Here is a 20,788-nt window from a genome sequence, read left to right on the forward strand (position 1 = left end):
GTAAAAGCTGAGGGGCCACTGCGGAGGCGGCCAGGCAAAGGGATTGCTTGACACCTCGAGTATTTCTGCGCGTTGCTTAAAGTAGTTGTCGTTTAAGTCAGAACGACGCCAAAGCTATTCATTATCTGATGAAGGAGCGCACGGGATTTTCTTTGGCTTGCGGTTATGATAGGGTTTTCCAAATAACCCGAGATGAGTGCAGCCCCATAGCCAGAACATTTTGGGTGCAGGGGCCCGGGAGATAAAAAAAATTGTTTGTGGGGGGGGGGGGTGGCACAGGGCTTGGCTGCTTCTTACCTCCCAGCCCCAGGTCTCTCTCGCCCAAAAAAAGAAAAAAAGGGGGAGGGGGAGAATTCCCGTTGTGTGCCTGACACCCTAATAAATAGAAAATAGGGTGAGGGGTGGGGCGGGGGGTTATTTTACTGTGCGTCTTCTCTCCTGTGCACTGTTCATTTCTGGTCGGACCCCTGGATCTCTCTTTTGCGGTTCCTCTCGCAGTTTCTCTCTCTCTCTGCTGCTCTCTTGCTGTCCCGCTTGCAGGTCTTTCTCTCTCTGTGTGTCGCTCTCTCTCGCTGCCGCCCTTTATCAGTTTCTCTCTATCGCTGCCACTCTTTCCCTCTCCCCCTTGCTGTTGCTCTCTCTCTGCCACTCTCTCCCTGCCAAGCTTGCTCTCTCTCTGCTGCTCTCTCATTGTCCCCCTTGCAGTCGCGCTCTTTCTCTCGCTGCCGTTTTGCTCTCCCCCTTGCTGTTGCTTTCTCTCTGCTGCTGTCTCACTGTCCCCCTTGCATTGCCCGCTCTCTCGTGCTCTCTCTCGCTGTTTCTCTCTCTCTCCGCCTCCCTTTGGCGGGGCCCTTCAGAGGGAAGGGGGGGGGTTAAATAGAGCACCCTGCCTCCCCCCCCCCCATCTATGGACCTGGATGAGTGGTTCTGTTAGTCCAGAAGCAAAATACCTCTGTTTAATTTTTCTAAACTGTTAAAACTCATTGTGTTACGTTAGACAAGTTGAAATAACACACTTTGCATGGGAAAGCAGCAGCTGTTATAACTTTAGCTTGCCTACAATCAGAGCTTTTTTTGTAGAAGACTAGCCGGAACTCATTTGCATATTTGACCACGCCCCTGGACATCACCGTCGTTTCACACAGTGTGTTTTTGTGAAAAAGCCCACCAGTAACTCTTTTGCATATTAGGCCACACCCTCTGACAGCAAGCCAGCTGGAACTGCGTTCCTGTTCAAAAAAAGCCCTGCTTATGACGATACTGTTAACACAGACATATTGTTTACATCCCATTCTTATTTAATTGTGTGACACAAAGGTGTTGCATTGTTCAGTGTATATGCTATATTGATAATTCTCCCTTTTTGTGTGTGTTGTTTTTAATAAATCTGTAATCTGCCCCAACTAGGGTGTAAATAATGTGTGTATAAATAATACACACATAAGACACAACTGCCACTTTTCAAACAGTATTTCTACATTTTGTGCATTCTACATTGGATATAGATACAGTACTCGAACCAAAAATAGACAAAGCTCATGTGTCTAAATATTTAGGACTATCTCCTCAATCTTGTAAACAGTATTGCTAAGAAGATGTGAGGGAGTATTTAACAGAACATAACAAGGAACTTCTCATAACTTTCCTGTTCTAGCAGTTTTTCCCCACTTTTTATTGGACAATATTTCTTATCTCTAGTAAATGAATAGCATACTGTATTACAAAATCCATTTAACAGTCAGCTTGAGTTGAAAGTGTATGTAACAAAGAAAAATGAACGCTTTACTTGATTTCCTTTGGCTTTTAGTCATCATAATCTATTCTTATCTGGAGTCTTTGATTAAACTTTTCATTCCTGTGAAGAGAAAATCTGTCAGTGGTGAAATTGTACTTATCACAGGAGCAGGACATGGCCTTGGAAGACTCACAGCTTATGAATTTGCCAAGCGTCAAAGCAAACTGGTTCTCTGGGATATAAACAAGGTAGAAATCATTCCCCCATTTTAGATCAGAGAATTCAAAGGAAAGAAAAATAGTCAGCCTTTAACTGAGTTATGGGTGGTTATGATGATTTATCTGTAGTGTTCTTTAGAAGTAAGCCCCAATTAAATTCAGTGGAGTTTACTTTCAAATAAATATGCTGAAGGTTACAGCCTCAGAATTTAGTTTTGTTCTCTGCATACGGAAAGAATGAAGGTAAAACTTTCCTGACTTCAAATATTATTTTGTACCATTAATCAAATGTTTATTTGCAAATCAATTTTGCTTTGCAGATCTATCTCTGTTTTAAGACAGGTATTATGGGAAATCGGTTAAAAATCCAAGGCAACTTGGATTACATTCAGCTTCAAAATGGTTTGGATTGATTGTGGAGAAGTGATTTGGACACAGATGTCATTCATATTAGGGAAATGGTTTGAGAATGAAATATTTCTGTTTTCTCTTGCCTTTATCAATTGAATGGAATTTTAAAAGTATTTGAAGGGTACCCTCTGTTTTGTGAATGTTAGGTTACAGCTGTTTGATTATCTATATTTTATTAAGCATATTGCTCTCCTATTGGTTGATAGTCCTGTAACGGAATCTAATAGATTGGAGATCTTTTTTTCCTGCGTGGGCCATTAACTGCAAGATGGGATCACTATAGAAGTGTGCATGTGCAGGGGAAGCAGCTAGTAGTTTCCATTTGAATAGATATACAGCAATAGAGACCTGAGAATCTTTCCCCTAGATGTGGTATCCGTGAAGGTTGCCAGTCACACTTTGGGGGAAATTGCTGCAGAATTAGCGGTTGTACTGCCTGTTTTAAGGAGTCTGCTAACTTCCTCTACACGTATGTTTGAATGCTGTGAAAACTTTGTTATCCAGGACTCATGGGGGGAAAGGGATTCAACTGTACTGATTTATAGAGCTGGAGGTTACATGCCCTCCAGTGCAGAGCCATCTTCAGCACAGAAAGGGCAGGGGGATTAGTAAGCACCTTGGGTCCTCCTTTTCTGTTCCAGACCTTCGTGTTACCCAAATTCATGGCCTTTTTTTTGTAGGCCGCATACCCCTGATGTAGCCAATCCTCTTGGAGCTTGCAGTAAGCCCTGTACTAAGAGCCCTGTAAGCTCTTGGAGGATTGGCTACATCAGGGGTATGTGGCCTAATATGCAAAGGAATTCCTGCAACAAAAAAAGCCCTGCCCAGATTTGTTCCCCATGTCAGGGCAGGCATCTGAACAGTACCCCCATGCATGTAAATCTAGAAAATGGATTCCAGGATAGGAATTGTTTGAATTCTTGGTTCCCAGTCTGATGCAGTAAGCCTCCCAGGGAAAGAAAGAGGCAGAGAGGGACAAATACTTAAACTAGAAAGTAACTCCTGGTAGCCTAAGATACATAATAGATAAGGAGAAGCAAAATGTAGTAAACCAAGGCAGCAAGACTGAACTATTCCAATGGCGAGAATACTGGTGGCAATCAAGAAAAAACCATTAATGTTTTCACAGTCCTACTGTACTTTAAGTTGATATATTAATCCTTTTTGTGTTCTTCCCTTGTGGCTAGTCCTGAGAAACCAAACCACAGAGTAGATATCTATATATATGTAGCCACCGCTGATGGTCAAATGTGAAGAGCTTCTATTTAGGTGTAGAAGGGTTGGCTTTAAAGGAGGCTCTCTTTAACTTGGCGTTAAAGGAGAAGCATTTGGCACACCTCAGAAGGTCTCTGTTCTTTAATGTTTGTTACTTCATGTGCTCAGGAGTTGAGTCATGGCACTGTAAACGTGTAGAAGGCGCTGCTTAAGTAATACCTTGCTCTTAAAATCCAGTAACATATTACTGATGGGTGCACAGGAATTATCAAGATTTCCCCTTTGATTTTGCAGCATGGTGTTGAAGAAACAGCTGAAGCATGCAGAAAGCTGGGAGCCACAGCTTATACATTCACAGTGGATTGCAGCAATAGGGATGAAATATACAGCACTGCAGAAAAGGTGAGAATTGCTGTGAGTGAAATCCAAAGGTTCTCCTGACTTGCCAAAAAAGACCCCAAAACAACATTTTTTTAAAGCCGCTTTTAAAAAAAAGGTGTTGAATATGCTTAGGAATTCCTTCTTTCTTCTACATTTCATCTTATTTATTTAATTCCACCATTTATTTGATTCATTAATACCTCACTTTCTCCCCAGTGTGGGCCCAAGGCAGCTTACATCATTTTCTTCTCCTCCAACAACACTGTGAGGTAGGTTATAGGCTGAGAAAGTGTGACTGGCTGTAAACTTCCATGGCATGAGTGGGGATTCAAACCTGGATCTCCCACATACTAGTCCAGCAGTCTTAACCATTAACCAGGCCCACAGTTAGATTTTAAATGTTGGGGACATGTCAGGGGGCACTTTGCAGGTCCCCTCCCGTGGCTGCCACCACCGTGACTCAGGGTGCCTGACCTTCCCTCCCACCCACCTCCACTGTCACCACTTGAAGGGCCATAGGGGTGAAAGCTGAGAGGGAGACCTTCCCACCCCCCAATTTAAATTGCACGGGAGGGGTACTCAGGAGCAGCTGCCACCCTTCCCACACCATTTAAAGGGCCCACAGATCAGTGAGCCCTTTAAATGGTGTGGGGAGCAGTGGCTGTCCCTGGGAACCCCTCCCATGCAGTTTAAATTGTGGGGTAGGGAGGGGGTGGACCCCAACCTCTCAGTTTACAGCAGTGGCAGGATTTGTTCACACAGTCGTTTCATCGCTAATTTTCTCTTCATAGACGCCATTAGATACTGACTTCTTTTCACCTGTGAACAGGTGGTCTGTGGATATAATGTTAGGACAATTTCCATGATCACTGCACTGCTTTCCAGAGCTAATGCAACAGCAGAAATTTCTTCAGAAGTGAACCTGGGTACATTGAAGTTACAGCAATAATTTCTCCACATTTAAAATAGCTGTGTGGGTTGGTCCCTAGACTCTTTAAAAGTTCACTTTGTTTCATTTACTCTGTTTTTTATCCTGCCTTTAGTTCAAACCTCCAAGGAGGCTTTACATGAACAATCTGATGCAGTTTAACAGTATTTCCCATTACATAGGGTTGCCAGCTTTGGGTTATGAAGTACCTGGAGATTTGGGGGTGGAGACTGAGGAGGGGAGGGGTTTGGAGAGGGGAAGGACTTCCATGGCCTATGCTATAGAGTTCAACTTCCAAAGTGGTCATTTCCTCCAGATGAACTGATCTCTGTCGCCTGGAGATCAGTTGTAATTCTAGGCGATCTCCAGCCGTGGCCTAGAGGTTGGCAGCCCTACCAAGCAGTAAGTACCAGCTTAACTTTGACAATTGCTGAACTTACATAATTTCTGTTTTGCATTTTAAAGGTGAAAAGAGACATTGGAGATGTGACTATCTTGGTAAATAATGCTGGAGTGGTAGCAGCAGCAGATCTACTTTCTACTCAGGACAAGCAGATCCAAAAAATATTTGAGGTCAACATTCTGGCTCATCACTGGGTAATTATCATTAGAGTCTTCACTCTATACTGTTGGAAACAACAAGTGCTGCCTTGCCTTTTGATGGTTGTAAATAAAAAACAAACACAAGACATGTCTATTAGTGGCCAGAAGACAAGTACGTAATCTTAACTCTGTATCTTACGGAAATTGGAACTGCAAAGATGTGATCAGAATACTCATTATCCCCTAGCTAATGACCCGGCTGCCTTCAGTGTGAGGAGATAAGGCTGGACAGAAATGTTTATTTTTTAAAAAATTAAATAAATAAAAGATGTTCCTAAGAGAGCTGAAAGAAGGAATAGTTTGAATTTTGTGCATGGATGTATGAAGCTGCCTGAAACTGAATCAGACCATTGGTTCATTACAATCAGCACTTAGATTGTCACTGGGTCTCAGGTGGAGGTCATTCACATTACCCACTACCTCCACTTTTAAACTGGAGATGCTGGGGATTGAACCTGTGGCCTTCTGCCTGTCAAGCAGAGGCTTTTCCACTCAGGCCCGGCGCTAGAGTTTCCAGCACCCCAGGCTGGATCTTGCTCCTTGCTCCCCACCACCATGGCTAGATTTGTGCACACAAAGCACGTGCACGCCAATGACATCATGATGACATCACCATCCCCCCCCCCCGAAATTGCAGAGGACGCCCAAGGCTCAGGAGGCCTCCACAAAGTCCTGAGGGCAGCAGACGTGCTCAGAGCGCACTCGCTGCCATACCCCTCAACTTTGCTGAGGCCACCCAATTCTCTGGAAGCCTCGGCAAAGTCAAGACGGCAACGGGGTGTGGAGAGAGGGAGCACCTTGTGGCGCCCCTAGGCCAAGTGGTGCCCCAGGCGGCCATCTACTTGGCCTACTCCCATGCGCCGGCCCTGCTTCCACTGAGCCCTGGCCTCTCCCTTAGCATGATTGCTTGATGTTTGTGCACTCCTGCGTCCCAGTACCGCAGCATATTTAAATAAGCAGTTTACTACAAAGACTCTCAAGGAAGGCATTGTCACTAGACTTTCATCCTGCCCTCCCTCCAAGAAGCTGCTGGTGCTTAACATGGCTCTTCTTTGTACTCACATCACATCTGTGAGACAGATTAGACAGAGAGCCTGAAGACATATGTTCTTTGTATATGTGTCCCCATCCCACGTCCACCATACTTTCTGTTTATGTGCTCTGATGTTCATGCTCGAAAGTGAATTCTCAGGGGTATGGGAGCCAGATTTGGATCAGCACCATGGTGGGATGGGAGAGGAGGTCTCCCATGATGTTTTCTCAACCTGAAAAGACCCCAAGGGACCACTGTTTGCCCTGCTGGGGAACTATGTTTGTGAACTTCACAGACATCACATTTCCCAGTGGGGTAAATAGCTGCTCTGCAGGGCCATCCCAAGCCAAGGGAAAAAAAATGTTAAATTTAAGTAGCTCAATTATCCATGTGAGAATGTACATAAGAACATAAGAGAAGCCATGTTGGATCAGGCCAATGGCTCATCCAGTCCAACATTCTGTGTCACACAGTGGCCAAAAAAGAAAGGAAGTTCACAAGTGGGGCTAGAAGCCCTTCCATTTTGCCCCCGCAAGCACCAAGAATACAGAGCATCACTGCCCCAGACAGTTCCAATAATATACTATGGCTAATAGCCACTGATGGACCTCTGCTCCATATTTTTATCCAAACCCCTCTTGAAGCTGACTATGCTTGTAGCTGCCGCCACCTCTTGTGGCAGTGAATTCCACATGTTAATCACCCTTTGGGTGAAGAAGTACTTCCTTTTATCCGTTCTAACCCGACTGCTCAGCAATTTCATTGAATGCCCACGAGTTCTTGTATTGTGAGAAAGGAAGAAAAGAATTTCTTTCTCTACTTTCTCCAGCCCATGCATAATCTTGTAAACCTCTATCATATCACCTCGCAGTCGACATTTCTCCAAGCTAAAGAGCCCCAAACGTTTTAACCTTTCTTCATAGGGAAAGTGTTCCAAACCTTTAATCATTCTAGTTGCCCTTTTCTGGACTTTTTCCAATGCTATAATATCCTTTTTGAGGTGCTTCTCAAGTCATATATTTGACTTGAGAAGCATCAGCATCTAAAATTTCTTTCCTTTCTTCCAAAACATGCTTGAAGACAGCAAAAGCCTTCCTGCCAGCAATGATGGAAAAAAATGAGGGCCATATTGTCACAGTTGCATCAGCTGGTGGGCACATAACTGTTCCTTTCCTGGTTTCTTACTGGTATGTATAATAAAGGTTTTCTGTTATCAACAAAGATTCACTTTACAAGCAAGAGAGAAAAAGCATGATAAGGTTAAAATTAGTTTGCTCTAATGTCTCCCTTTCAAGAATGATCAGTAACCCTGTTTATAAATCACAGTGAGTGCATAAACAATCTATGTTCGGTACAGTGTTCCCTCTACGCTGCAGTCTTGTGAGCAAAAAGTTTACTTTGTGAGCTACTGGCATTAAAGTTGTGAGCTACTGTATAAATTAGTGTGCCCCGGGGTCATCCTTCCTGAGCTAAGACAAAAATGTGTGAGCTGGAGGCTAAAAATATGTGAGCTAGCTCATGCTAACTCAACTTAGAGGGAACACTGGACTTCAGTGTACACTTGGTTTTCCTTAATGCATATGTTGAATAATTCTCATGTCACATTTAACATAAGTACAGCTGAATTTGTGATTATATCCCACATTTATCCAGGTACTGGTCCCCTATTTCATTTGTAAGGTCAGCAAACGTTTGTTCTTTCTTACGAGAAACATGCATGATGTGTGTGTGTGTTCATTGTAACATATGCGAAAAATAAATAAATATGAACAGGGCTGTTCTAAGTACCAACTAGTTCAGCATCCAAATAAACTCAGCAATGTTTCACCAAAAAAAAAAGTTTAAAATGCACTTCTTGGTGTGTTTCTGCCTAATATTGGCTTTGTTAAAATAATACTGGCTCTTTCTGAACCACAGTTTTAGCATGACCCATCATCCTCTCCCTCTTCATTTCACTTTTCAGTCCACTGTTTAGTACAGATAATAGTATAATCTGAATTCACAAACTGGTTTGTATTTGTTCCCCAAATCAGAATTCGAAACCACAGTATTTTATTTATTTGATTTGATTTATATCCCACCCTCCCAGCTGAAGCAGGCTCCGGCCGGTTCACAGCATAAAATCCCAATAGACAATTAAATTTATAAACATTAAAATTACACATTCAACATAAAGCACAATATTCAATAGTTAAAACCGTTTGAAATGTATGTCTGATTCTGTTGACGAATCAGAGCATGAATCTTAGGTAGCCAGTTTTGACAAATTATGATATGTGATAAGGAGTCAAAATAGGGAGATGAGAAGGCAGTCTGCAAACCCACAGCTTATTTATGGTTTGATTGTTACTCAAATTAATTGCCTTACATTCTGATTTTAACTTCAGATTAAACACTAGAGCAGTGACAGAGTAAAATATGCATTGCACAAAAACCTTAACATTACTGACAGTTCTGAGGTTTCCTGCACAACACACATTTTCCTCTGTGTTGTAAATTAGGACTCCAGAAGATCTCTTGAAGGGAATTGCCAATTAGGAAAAGAATAATGGCCATAAGGAATGATGTAAAGAACACTGTTTTAACACTCTGGGAACTTTATTCTGTAACTGTGTCCTGTAATTAGGAAGATTGAAAGGTTAAGAGCCTGCTGTCTTTTTCTTTTTTACTCATGATATGGCTGTAACAAGACCCAGAATCCAAGAGTCCAAAGGGCCAAATACAAGGACTCAAAAGGTTTTCAGAGGTACAAAAGTCCAAAGGTCTCTGGGTTTGCAAAATTTACAAAAAATAAAAATAAAAACAGCTCTTGCTTAGGGCAATAAATAAGAAGACCAAGTCTTCCCTCTTGAATTATGTGGCTCTGCAGTTACAAGTTGTATTTAAACAGAGATAGCTCTAATAAAACAAACATACAAAAACAATAAGTAGGATAGAATTAAACATTATGAAATATAAAAGTGCACTATGGAAAATTTTAAGATTTTTAACAAACTTTTAGCAGTTTCACCAACCAAACCCGGTGGATGGGGGTGGGGTTGTTGCCTGACTAAATTCTGTTCAAAAGTACAACATAATCCTAATTTAAAAGCCTATTACTATATGTTAGCGGAGTTCCCAAAACACTATATACAATAAAAATCATACACAATAGTATCTAATTGAGCTAACCTTATTGAAGCTGTGTAAACATACAGAAGCTCTCAAGACTGGTTTCTCTTCTCCCCAGCCCTGAACATATACTCACCAGGCAAAACATAGCCTTATCAACAAGCTAAACCTAAAGCTAGAGCCCAGTTGGCAAACCTGAGCAGGAAAGCAGCAAGCTAAATATAGAAATGTTACTTCAATCTGCTACTAGCAAAACCAAAATATAGTATTATATAAATAAGATAGAAAAATAAAATAAATTAGAAGAATACAAACAGAAAAATTTAAAGATAAAATGGAGCACAGGAACAACAATTCCCTTCGCCTCAGTCTGGAACCGGAAGCAGTATGTGATACTCTCATCCTGCTGTGTTCTTAACACTTGAGCCTTCTAGAACATGCTATTATAAAACAACTTCAAAGGAAGAATCCAATGGCAATGTGCTATTTTAGGATTCATCAAGAGATGCAATACTGTCTCTCCCCTAGGGCAGAGAAAAGACCTTGCTCACTAACTTTAAGTGTTAACAGCTTGGCATAATGTAACCTTTGGAATTGTTGATTAGTTTTGCTTATCTTGTTTTACACTGTACCTTTCTGGATTAGATTTTATGTTTATTGTATTCTGTCCATTTTATAAAGTTAGGGAGTGGACCTTATCCATTGTGCATGGCTTAATTTCTCTTTGATTAAGTGTTACTTCAAACTAGCTTGCATGGTGTAATGGTTAAGAGCAGTGGATTCTAATCTGGAGAACTGGTTTGATTCCCCACTCCTCCTCCTCATGAGGCTTGCCGTGTGACCTTGGGCTAGTCACAGTTCTCTCAGATGTTTCTCAGCCCCACCCGCCTCATAAGGTGCCTGTTGTGGGGAGAGAGAGGGAAGGTGATGGTAACCCACTCTGAGACTTCTTTGGGTAGTGAAAAGCAGAGTATAAAATCCAGCTCTTTGTTCTAGCCTGTCTTTACAACATTTCCTCACACTGGCTCTGCTGTTTCTTGTAACTATAAGTATCAATATATTTTCTCTGGATGTACACAATACGCATCTGATTTGCTGAGTTCTAACTCACAAGACCTTATGTCAGAATGAATGTTACTAGCCTTCAAGACGCCACTATACTTTTGGATTTTAAAAAAGTATTGTAATCACTGCTGAAAAGTGTTATTTCTACATGTATATTCATTTATCATTTGGTTGTTTGAAAAAAAATTACACACCTCTGCAGGGAACCTGCCTAGGAGCTTACAAAATAAAGCATAATAAAAAAATATATTTTTACTTATAACTCATTGTTTTTTTAAAAAAATCACCAGACTTTAAAAATATAGATAATTGAGCAGCTTAAGATAATTTCTTTTAAAACTAAAAACCCACTATAAAAATGGAGTTAAAAGGAAAAGAAACATCCCCTGTGCAAGCACTAGTCGTTTCCGACTCTGGGGTGATGTTGCTTTCACATTTTCATGGCAGACTTTTTATGGGGTGGTTTGCCATTGCCTTCCCCAGTTACCTACACTTTCCCCCAGCAAGCTGGCTACTCATTTTACTGACTTCAGAAGGATGGAAGGCTGAGTCAACCTCAAGCCAGCTACCTGAAAACCCAGCTTCCTCTGGGGATCAAACTCATGTCGTGAGCAGAGTTTAGGACTGCAGTACTACAGCTTTAACACTGCGCCACGAGGCCTCTTAATGAGGAGCATGTATAAACAAATGTTTTGTAAAGATAGAAGGATTCAGTGCTCCATTGGTTGCTGCAGAAAAGATGACTGGTCTGAGGAACATCAGTGAAAAACTGAAATTTAGAACACCTGCCATTTTTGAGTCCTTGGGTGGTACAATAATAGAAGCAGTTTCCTGAACATTTGTGATCTGTTTCCACAGTCACTGTTATCCTATCAATATATAGTTAGAGACAGCGCATCCAAATGGTGTTGCTGATATTTTTATTTTATCTTTTGCTGCAGTTGTTAGTGCTTTTGAAAGCAAAAAATGGGGTTTTCTGTTAGCCTCTGATCTTGCAGAAGAGGTTCTTTAGTTAAGAGCAGCAAAGAACATTTGTTGATAATAAGTGATTCTCTGCCATAAGTAATGAGCTTATTCATTAATACCCTATTGTTTGGATAATAGTTGCTTCTGTTTTAGCAATCTAATCTGTTTTAGCAATCTGTTTTAGCAATCTGTTTTAGCAATCAATTAATAATGGTTCTTGTAGCAATTATTCCTCAAAGTCCCACCTGTCCTCCAGTTCAGTGAACCACCCCTTATGATTTTGACCTCCTGCAAATCCAAGTGATTGTGCCAATCAGAGACTCAATTTTTAAAGTGGAAGACAAAAATCTTTCTCCTCAGATAGCAGCTTGGAACCTCTGCTTAAGAGGATCATATCAACCAGGAATTTTATTTAAACTTGTTTTTTTTGTTAGTTAGTTTCAGGCAGGCTGGGCAGGCTTAGGAGAGAAGGCTTATTTTTAGGCAATATATAAGCCCCTTTGAAAAGCCAGAAGCTCCAAATCTACCTGGGTAGTTTCTGGACTATGAGGTGAAAGGGGAATCTAAACTTTTGAAGAAACCTGTGTTGTAGTAACCAGGTCCAGTGAATCTCCTATCCTGAGGTAAACTTTCTGGGGAAAGGTGGCAAGAATCTCTTCTCAGTGTTTATTTTAGTTGGGCCTCTAGTTGCAAAGTATTCAGTCTCCCAGGAGAATGGTTGCAACTGCTGTCCTCCTTTACCCTTATAAACTGATTATTGAAACATTCCACAGCCAACAGTTACTCTGTTGACTACCTTGTTTTTGTCTGTTAAATAAAATGGCCTCCATCTGTGTTTTATTCAAATATAATAATGTATCATTTGGCCTCCACCTGTGTCATTCAAATATTTGGGCTTTTTTGGGGGGGGGGGAGTCTTGTTAAAGGGGGACTAAATATGTCTCATAAATACATCCAGTATTGTTCTAAGTGTCTGAATAGCAGACCTGTGGAGATAAGCAGTTTACATGATACCAACACTTCTTCATAAACTCGTGTCACTTATTCTCATTATCACAGGCGGTTGGTGATTCAAGGACAGAGAGGCTAGTATGAAGAGGGACTGTTTTAGAAGGATTCCAGACAACCACAGGAGACCTTGAGGAGTTTCAGTACAACATAATTGTGAATGTAATAAAGCCTTGAGCGCAGAGTACAGTTGCCTCAGAGCTTCTTCCTACCCAGCCTCCTCCCCTAACCACCACAGTTCTGTTTTTCATAGTTTACATAGCACAGCACAGAAAGCAAATCAGACTTGGAGCTAGCCAAGAAACAATGGCGAGGTTTAATCACACTGCCCTCTCTCTTTCTTTAGTTCAAGCAAGTTTGCAGCTGTTGGATTTCATAAAAGTCTAACTCAAGAATTGTCTGCATTGGGAAAAGACGGGATCAAAACCACATGCCTTTGTCCAGTTTTTATAAACACTGGCTTTATAAAACGTCCAACTTCAAGGTAAGCTACAGAGGATGAGTTGATTTTATCTGCTAGTTTACAGTGCTTGCTGTATGTCTCAGCATAGTAAAACCAATACAAGGAACGTGGACCCTCATGTCATATCACCAGTTGCTTTTGAAACTATATTGTGTCAGAAATAGTTTGCTGTTCGCAGCATTGGGAGTTGCTATAAAAGGAAAACAAATCCAGTGCAGAGTTACTTCAGTCTAAGCCCACTGAAAATTACTGTGTTGAATCAAACCAGTTTTCCTGCTGGATGAAAAGTGAATAGAGGGGTCGAAAAGATTATACTGGGTTAGCGATCTGCTGCTTGGTCACAAGGCATATGGGACAGAGATTACATTAAAGAAAGAAACTGGATGGGATTGAGTGATAAAACTGGCTGGTTCCGAGCCACTGGATTTATCCTGGAATAATTCTGCATAGGATTGCACTGTAAATCCTCTGAATTACAGGTAACTATCATTCCAAAGTAGGAGATTTCAGTCACTTCTGTGCAGATTCACCAGTGCTGTGAATTAGTAATAATCGAGGGGCTCAAGGCAGCTGACAGTAATTGTTTAAAACATTTTCAGTTAAAAGCAAAAAATATATATTTTTTTGTTGTTGTTCAGTCGCACAGTCGAGTCTTTGCGACCTAGGGTGGCCAGACCGTCCCGGTCTCCCGGGACATTCCCGGATCTGGCCACCCAATCCCGGATCCCGGGCTCCCTATACCGGGACCATTAAAGGTCCCGGTTTAGGCAGCCCAGGAGCCGGTGGGCCGCGGGCGCGGGCGGGGAAGGCGGGGAGTGAGGGAGGGAGCGTCCCTGCGCCTGCGCAGGGCCCCTGCGCACGCGCAGGGACGCTCCCTCCCTCACTCCCCGCCTTCCCCGCCCGCGCGCGGGGCCGGCAGCGGTGGGGGAGGCCTCTCCGCGGCCTCCGCTGGTCGCTGGGGGCCTTCCAGAGTGTCTGGAAGGCCCCCAGCGACCAGCGGAGGCCGCGGGGAGGCCGCGGAGCACCCGGCGCTGGTCCGGGAAGGCCTTCCAGAGCCTCTGGAAGGCCTTCCCGGGCCAGCGCCGGCCAGCGAAGGCCTCCCCGCGGCCTCCGCTGGTCGCTGGGGGCCTTCCAGAGTGTCTGGAAGGCCCCCAGCGACCAGCGGAGGCCGCGGGGAGGCCGCGGAGCACCCGGCGCTGGTCCGGGAAGGCCTTCCAGAGCCTCTGGAAGGCCTTCCCGGGCCAGCGCCGGCCAGCGAAGGCCTCCCCGCGGCCTCCGCTGGTCGCTGGGGGCCTTCCAGAGTGTCTGGAAGGCCCCCAGCGACCAGCGGAGGCCGCGGGGAGGCCGCGGAGCACCCGGCGCTGGTCCGGGAAGGCCTTCCAGAGCCTCTGGAAGGCCTTCCCGGGCCAGCGCCGGCCAGCGAAGGCCTCCCCGCGGCCTCCGCTGGTCGCTGGGGGCCTTCCAGAGTGTCTGGAAGGCCCCCAGCGACCAGCGGAGGCCGCGGGGAGGCCGCGGAGCACCCGGCGCTGGTCCGGGAAGGCCTTCCAGAGCCTCTGGAAGGCCTTCCCGGGCCAGCGCCGGCCAGCGAAGGCCTCCCCGCGGCCTCCGCTGGTCGCTGGGGGCCTTCCAGAGTGTCTGGAAGGCCCCCAGCGACCAGCGGAGGCCGCGGGGAGGCCGCGGAGCACCCGGCGCTGGTCCGGGAAGGCCTTCCAGAGCCTCTGGAAGGCCTTCCCGGACCAGCGCCGGCCAGCGAAGGCCTCCCCGCGGCCTCCGCTGGTCGCTGGGGGCCTTCCAGAGTGTCTGGAAGGCCCCCAGCGACCAGCGGAGGCCGCGGGGAGGCCGCGGAGCACCCGGCGCTGGTCCGGGAAGGCCTTCCAGAGCCTCTGGAAGGCCTTCCCGGGCCAGCGCCGGCCAGCGAAGGCCTCCCCGCGGCCTCCGCTGGTCGCTGGGGGCCTTCCAGAGTGTCTGGAAGGCCCCCAGCGACCAGCGGAGGCCGCGGGGAGGCCGCGGAGCACCCGGCGCTGGTCCGGGAAGGCCTTCCAGAGCCTCTGGAAGGCCTTCCCGGGCCAGCGCCGGCCAGCGAAGGCCTCCCCGCGGCCTCCGCTGGTCGCTGGGGGCCTTCCAGAGTGTCTGGAAGGCCACCAGCGACCAGCGGAGGCCGCGGGGAGGCCGCGGAGCACCCGGCGCTGGTCCGGGAAGGCCTTCCAGAGCCTCTGGAAGGCCTTCCCGGGCCAGCGCCGGCCAGCGAAGGCCTCCCCGCGGCCTCCGCTGGTCGCTGGGGGCCTTCCAGAGTGTCTGGAAGGCCCCCAGCGACCAGCGGAGGCCGCGGGGAGGCCGCGGAGCACCCGGCGCTGGTCCGGGAAGGCCTTCCAGAGCCTCTGGAAGGCCTTCCCGGACCAGCGCCGGCCAGCGAAGGCCTCCCCGCGGCCTCCGCTGGTCGCTGGGGGCCTTCCAGAGTGTCTGGAAGGCCCCCAGCGACCAGCGGAGGCCGCGGGGAGGCCGCGGAGCACCCGGCGCTGGTCCGGGAAGGCCTTCCAGAGCCTCTGGAAGGCCTTCCCGGGCCAGCGCCGGCCAGCGAAGGCCTCCCCGCGGCCTCCGCTGGTCGCTGGGGGCCTTCCAGAGTGTCTGGAAGGCCCCCAGCGACCAGCGGAGGCCGCGGGGAGGCCGCGGAGCACCCGGCGCTGGTCCGGGAAGGCCTTCCAGAGCCTCTGGAAGGCCTTCCCGGACCAGCGCCGGCCAGCGAAGGCCTCCCCGCGGCCTCCGCTGGTCGCTGGGGGCCTTCCAGAGTGTCTGGAAGGCCCCCAGCGACCAGCGGAGGCCGCGGGGAGGCCGCGGAGCACCCGGCGCTGGTCCGGGAAGGCCTTCCAGAGCCTCTGGAAGGCCTTCCCGGGCCAGCGCCGGCCAAGGAAGGCCTCTCCGACGCCTCCCTGGCCTCGCCGCCGCCCCCGCCGCTGGACTCGCCGCCGCCGCCCGACCCGCCGCCGCCCGACCCGCCGCCGCCGCCCGACTCGCCGCCGCCGCCCGACTCGCCGCCGACCGCCACCGCAGGTAAGGGGGCCGAAAGCGGGGGGGGGGCGGCCTTCCTTTCTTCCCTCCCTCTTCCCTTCTTTCCTTTCTTCCTCCCTTCCTTCCCTCCCTTCCTTCCCTCCCTCCCTTCCCTTCCTTCCTTCCCTCCCTCCCTCCTCCCTTCCTTCCTTTCTTTCTTCCTTCCCTCCCTCCCTCCCTTCCTTCCTTCCTTCCTTCCTTCCTTCCTTCCTTCCTTCCTTCCTCCCTTCCCTTCCCTTCCCTCCTCCCTTCCCTCCTCCCTTCCCTTCCCTTCCCTCCTCCCTTCCCTCCTCCCTTCCTTCCCTCCCTCCTCCCCTCCCTCCTCCCTCCCTTCCTTTCTTTCTTCCTTCCCTCCCTTCCTTCCTTCCTTCCTTCCTTCCTTCCTTCCTTCCTTCCTTCCTTCCTTCCTTCCTTCCTTCCTTCCTTCCTTCCTTCCTTCCTTCCTTCCTTCCTCCCTTCCCTTCCCTTCCCTTCCCTTCCCTTCCCTTCCCTTCCCTTCCCTTCCCTTCCCTTCCCTTCCCTTCCATTCCCTCCTCCCTTCCCTCCTCCCTTCCCTCCTCCCTTCCTTCCCTCCTTATGTTCTTATGTGGCGCAGAGTGTTGGACTGGAGGGGCCACTGGCCTGATGCAACAGGGCTTCTCTTATGTGACACAGAGTGTTGGACTGGATGGGCCACTGGCCTGATCCAACAGGGCTTCTGTTATGTTCTTATGTGACGCAGAGTGTTGGACTGGATGGGCCACTGGCCTGATCCAACAGGGCTTCTGTTATGTTCTTATGTGACGCAGAGTGTTGGACTGGATGGGCCACTGGCCTGATCCAACAGGGCTTCTCTTATGTTCTTATGTGACGCAGAGTGTTGGACTGGATGGGCCACTGGCCTGATCCAACAGGGCTTCTCTTATGTTCTTATGTGACGCAGAGTGTTGGACTGGATGGGCCACTGGCCTGATCCAACAGGGCTTCTCTTATGTTCTTATGTGACAATACTGACTTTGGTGGACCCAAGCACTGATTCAGTGTAAGGGAGCTTTGTGTTTGTGACTGGAGTGGACAATACTGACTTTGGTGGACCCAAGCACTGATTCAGTGTAAGGGAGCTTTGTGTTTGTGTCTTCTGGTGCAATTTTGTTCTCAGATCCTGTATTTACTTCATCAGTATATGGGATAAGGCACTTTCTCAACTGTGCTGCATAATGCAGCCTATTTATTTTGTCCTGTTGGCTCTGTTGGCTCTATCTGCGCCACCTTCATCACTTTCGGGGTGTGGATCCCCCAGTGGGGTGGGCTCCCGACTCCCTCTGCCGGCTGTTTCTGATAGCCCTGCGCCCCCTCTTTCATTTGATATGTGTCCCGTGCGGGTGCCACCCTCCTGCCGGGAGATGCCGCAAAATGAGCCCCCTTGAGGCTTATGGCGGCAGGGCTCGGGGGAAGCAAGCTAGACTGCTGTTCTTTTGAGGGGTTATAGAGTGTTTCGAGCCCCTCCCTGTGGCATCGGTCCCATCGTTGTGGGACCCAGGGGGCCGGCGCAGCGGCCCGCTGAAGCAGCCTGTCAGTCACTTCCGCATCTCGACCTGTGTTATTAGTGACAGGCTGCTTCGGCAGGCTGCTGCGCCGGCCCCCTGGGTCCCACGACGATGGGACCAATGCCACAGGGAGGGGCTCGAAACACTCTATAACCCCTCAAAAGAACAGCAGTCTAGCTTGCTTCCCCCGAGCCCTGCCGCCATAAGCCTCAAGGGGGCTCATTTTGCGGCATCTCCCGGCAGGAGGGTGGCACCCGCACGGGACACATATCAAATGAAAGAGGGGGCGCAGGGCTATCAGAAACAGCCGGCGGAGGGAGTCGGGAGCCCACCCCACTGGGGGATCCACACCCCGAAAGTGATGAAGGTGGCGCAGATAGAGCCAACAGGACAAAATAAATAGGCTGCATTATGCAGCACAGTTGAGAAAGTGCCTTATCCCATATACTGATGAAGTATATACAGGATTTGAGAACAAAATTGTTTCCGGCGGTGATATTTGGGGGATTTTTGGGGACGTCACAGGAAGTGCTGTGAAGTCACTTCCTGTTTCCGGCAGTGGCATTTGGGGGAAATGATGCCATTTGGGGGAAATGATGTCACAGGAAGTGATGTCACTTCCTGCTTCCGGCAGGTGGCGCGGGGGAAATGATGTCACAGGAAGTGATGTCACTTCCCGTTTCCGGCAGGTGGCGCGGGGGAAATGATGTCACAGGAAGTGATGTCACTTCCTGTTTCCGGCGGTGGTATGACGTCGCCGGAAGTGACGTCACTTCCTGTTTCCGGCGGCGCACGCGCTTCGCGCGCGCGCACTCCTGCCTTCCCCCCCCCAAGGTGTCCCTGGCTGGCCTTCAGACATTATGGCCACCCTATTGCGACCCCATGGACAAAGTCACGCCAAACCTCAAATCTCCTCAGCTGCCTGCTTAAAAGATGCCTTAAAGGAATCAGACTCACTCAAGAGCCCTGGCAAACAAGTCCACCTCGTAGTGCCTCTGGGAAATGTCCAAAGAGGGGGCCATACACACTTCTTCAAAACTGGACCAATGATGGAAAAGTTCCATGCACTGGTTGATGCCAAATAGGCTACCCTAAGTGGTGGGATAGCCAACAGATGCCTGCCTAACAACAGTAGTTGTTACATAGGGACATATGGAAGAAGACAGTTCTTCAGATATGCGAGTCCCTGGTTCTGAAGGTTGGGAACAGACTGTCAGCCAATGTAGCTGTTTCAAAATGACTCCTACAAGAAATACAAAACAGTACTGTGATATAAGGGCTACCATACTTTTACTTATAAATGTCACAATAATAGACAATAAAAACAATTTTCAACAGAGCTCATTGTTGATTAGTCATACAGCATGTAATTAACTAATAATAACAATAATAGATGCGTTTCTTGAAGGAACCATGAAGGAACCACCCATTGTTGCATTTATGACTAATCAACAATGAAAATTGTTGAAAATTGTTTTTATTGTCTATTATTGTGAAATTTATAAGTAAAAGTATGGTAGCCCTTATATCACAGTTCTGTTTTGTATTTCTTGTAGTGTATTTTAACTGTGATCCCGTAATTGTTTTTTGCTCAAAATGGTTCCTGGCAGCTTGCCCCTGATGATATTTGGGCTGGTGCATTCTGGACCACTTGTACCTTCCAAATTATCTTCCTTTACCTTCCAAGTTATCCTCAGGACAGCCCCATGTGAAGGGCATTACTGTAATCTGCTGTATAGATCAGCCTGGCCTGAATGTAGGGAACAAGTCGGTTGCGTCCAGATGATGAGAGAGTTGACAAATCAGATGCAGGTGTTCCTAGCCACCATACCAACCAGCATAAATGCATGCTGATATCTTGGAGCAGTTAGTATTGGTAGATAACGTGCATATGAATGTAAGGCCATTGAAGTAAAGTTGAATAGTAGGGGAGAACACATACCACAAGAAGGAGGGGAGAGACCAAAAGTGGTTAATTTCTCATCTGTTGGGCTAAGCAACGTTGGATCAGTCATTAAGATACAAGAGCCCCGTGGCGCAGAGTGTTGAAGCTGCGGTACTGCAGTCCTAAGCTCTGCTCACGACCTGAGTTCAATCCCCGGCGAAAGCTGGGTTTTCAGGTATCTGGCTAGAGGTTGACTCATCCTTCCATCCTTCCGACGTCGGTGAAATGAGTACCCAGCTTGCTGGGGGGAAAGCGTAGACGATTGGGGAAGGCAATGGCAAACCACCCCATAAAAAGTCTGCCGTGAAAGCAACATCACCCCAGAGTCAGAAACGACTGGTGCTTGCACAGGGGACCTTTCCTTTCTTTTTCATGAAGATACAAAGACGATTGTTATTCTGATCACTGATGGTCAAAAGTTGGATTCTAAATCTAAAGGCTGCTATCTTAGCCAAATTATAACTGGCATAATCAGTTTCTAATGTGAGGGCTACAGGAGGTGTATGCTGAGGCACTTTAAAGGTTGTTCTGAAGAGTTTGAATGGAATTAATTCAATAGAAGGAGTAGCCACTCACGCCCAAACCAGAATTGCATATAAAATCTTGGGAGTAGGACTGAGTTTTAAAATTAATCTCAAATTGTCATATTCTTATGATACATCATTCTGTCAAGGACTATCTTTTCATGTATCCTTTTTTTAACTTCAGATTACTGCCTCTTCTGGAGCCTGACAGAGTTGCAAAGAAACTCATAGATGGAATACTTTGCAACCAAAAAATGATATTTGTCCCACCATTTGCGAAATGCAGCCTGTTCCTTGAAAGGTGAGAAACGAGAGCTATTGTTTCTTTGTTCTGATTTAAAGTAGACATGAGAAAAAGAAAATCAGAAGCACAAGAAGTAATTTCCTGTTTCAATCTTTCTTACAGAATTCTACCGGAGCGTGCCTTGAAGACTGTGGAGAAGTTCTTAAAAGTACAATTTGATGCAGTTGTTGGATATAGTAGAAAAGAAAATTAACAGACTGGGGTGAAATGGTCTAGTAATTGCGTGCAATGTGTGATGAAGTTTCTTAACACAGCTTTTAAAATACCTAGTCTAAAGCAAAATAACATGCAGAAGGAATCCCATGGA

General features: G+C 47.0%; 1 protein-coding gene across 1 annotated transcript; it reads left to right on the forward strand.

Moving 5' to 3' along the window:
- The first annotated feature begins 1,722 nt into the window (after positions 1–1,722).
- Positions 1,723–20,788, forward strand: LOC132577345 (estradiol 17-beta-dehydrogenase 11-like). The gene is made up of 7 exons (XM_060247078.1): positions 1,723–1,983; positions 3,874–3,981; positions 5,354–5,485; positions 7,605–7,711; positions 13,021–13,158; positions 20,362–20,478; positions 20,584–20,788. Exons 1-7 carry the CDS (start codon positions 1,774–1,776, stop codon positions 20,672–20,674), a joined length of 903 nt encoding a protein of 300 aa, XP_060103061.1. The 5' UTR covers positions 1,723–1,773; the 3' UTR covers positions 20,675–20,788.

The sequence above is a fragment of the Heteronotia binoei genome, chromosome 9, assembly GCF_032191835.1.
Source record: "Heteronotia binoei isolate CCM8104 ecotype False Entrance Well chromosome 9, APGP_CSIRO_Hbin_v1, whole genome shotgun sequence".
Taxonomy (NCBI): Eukaryota; Metazoa; Chordata; class Lepidosauria; order Squamata; family Gekkonidae; genus Heteronotia; species Heteronotia binoei.

Excerpts from the sequence above, each read along its gene's own strand:
- LOC132577345 (XM_060247078.1), top strand. The coding sequence starts at position 1,774 with ATGAACGCTTTACTTGATTTCCTTTGGCTTTTAGTCATCATAATCTAT. Across the intron at positions 5,486-7,604 it reads ACATTCTGGCTCATCACTGG|ACAGCAAAAGCCTTCCTGCC; the intron begins GTAATTATCATT and ends ACATGCTTGAAG. Across the intron at positions 7,712-13,020 it reads CCTTTCCTGGTTTCTTACTG|TTCAAGCAAGTTTGCAGCTG; the intron begins GTATGTATAATA and ends CTCTTTCTTTAG.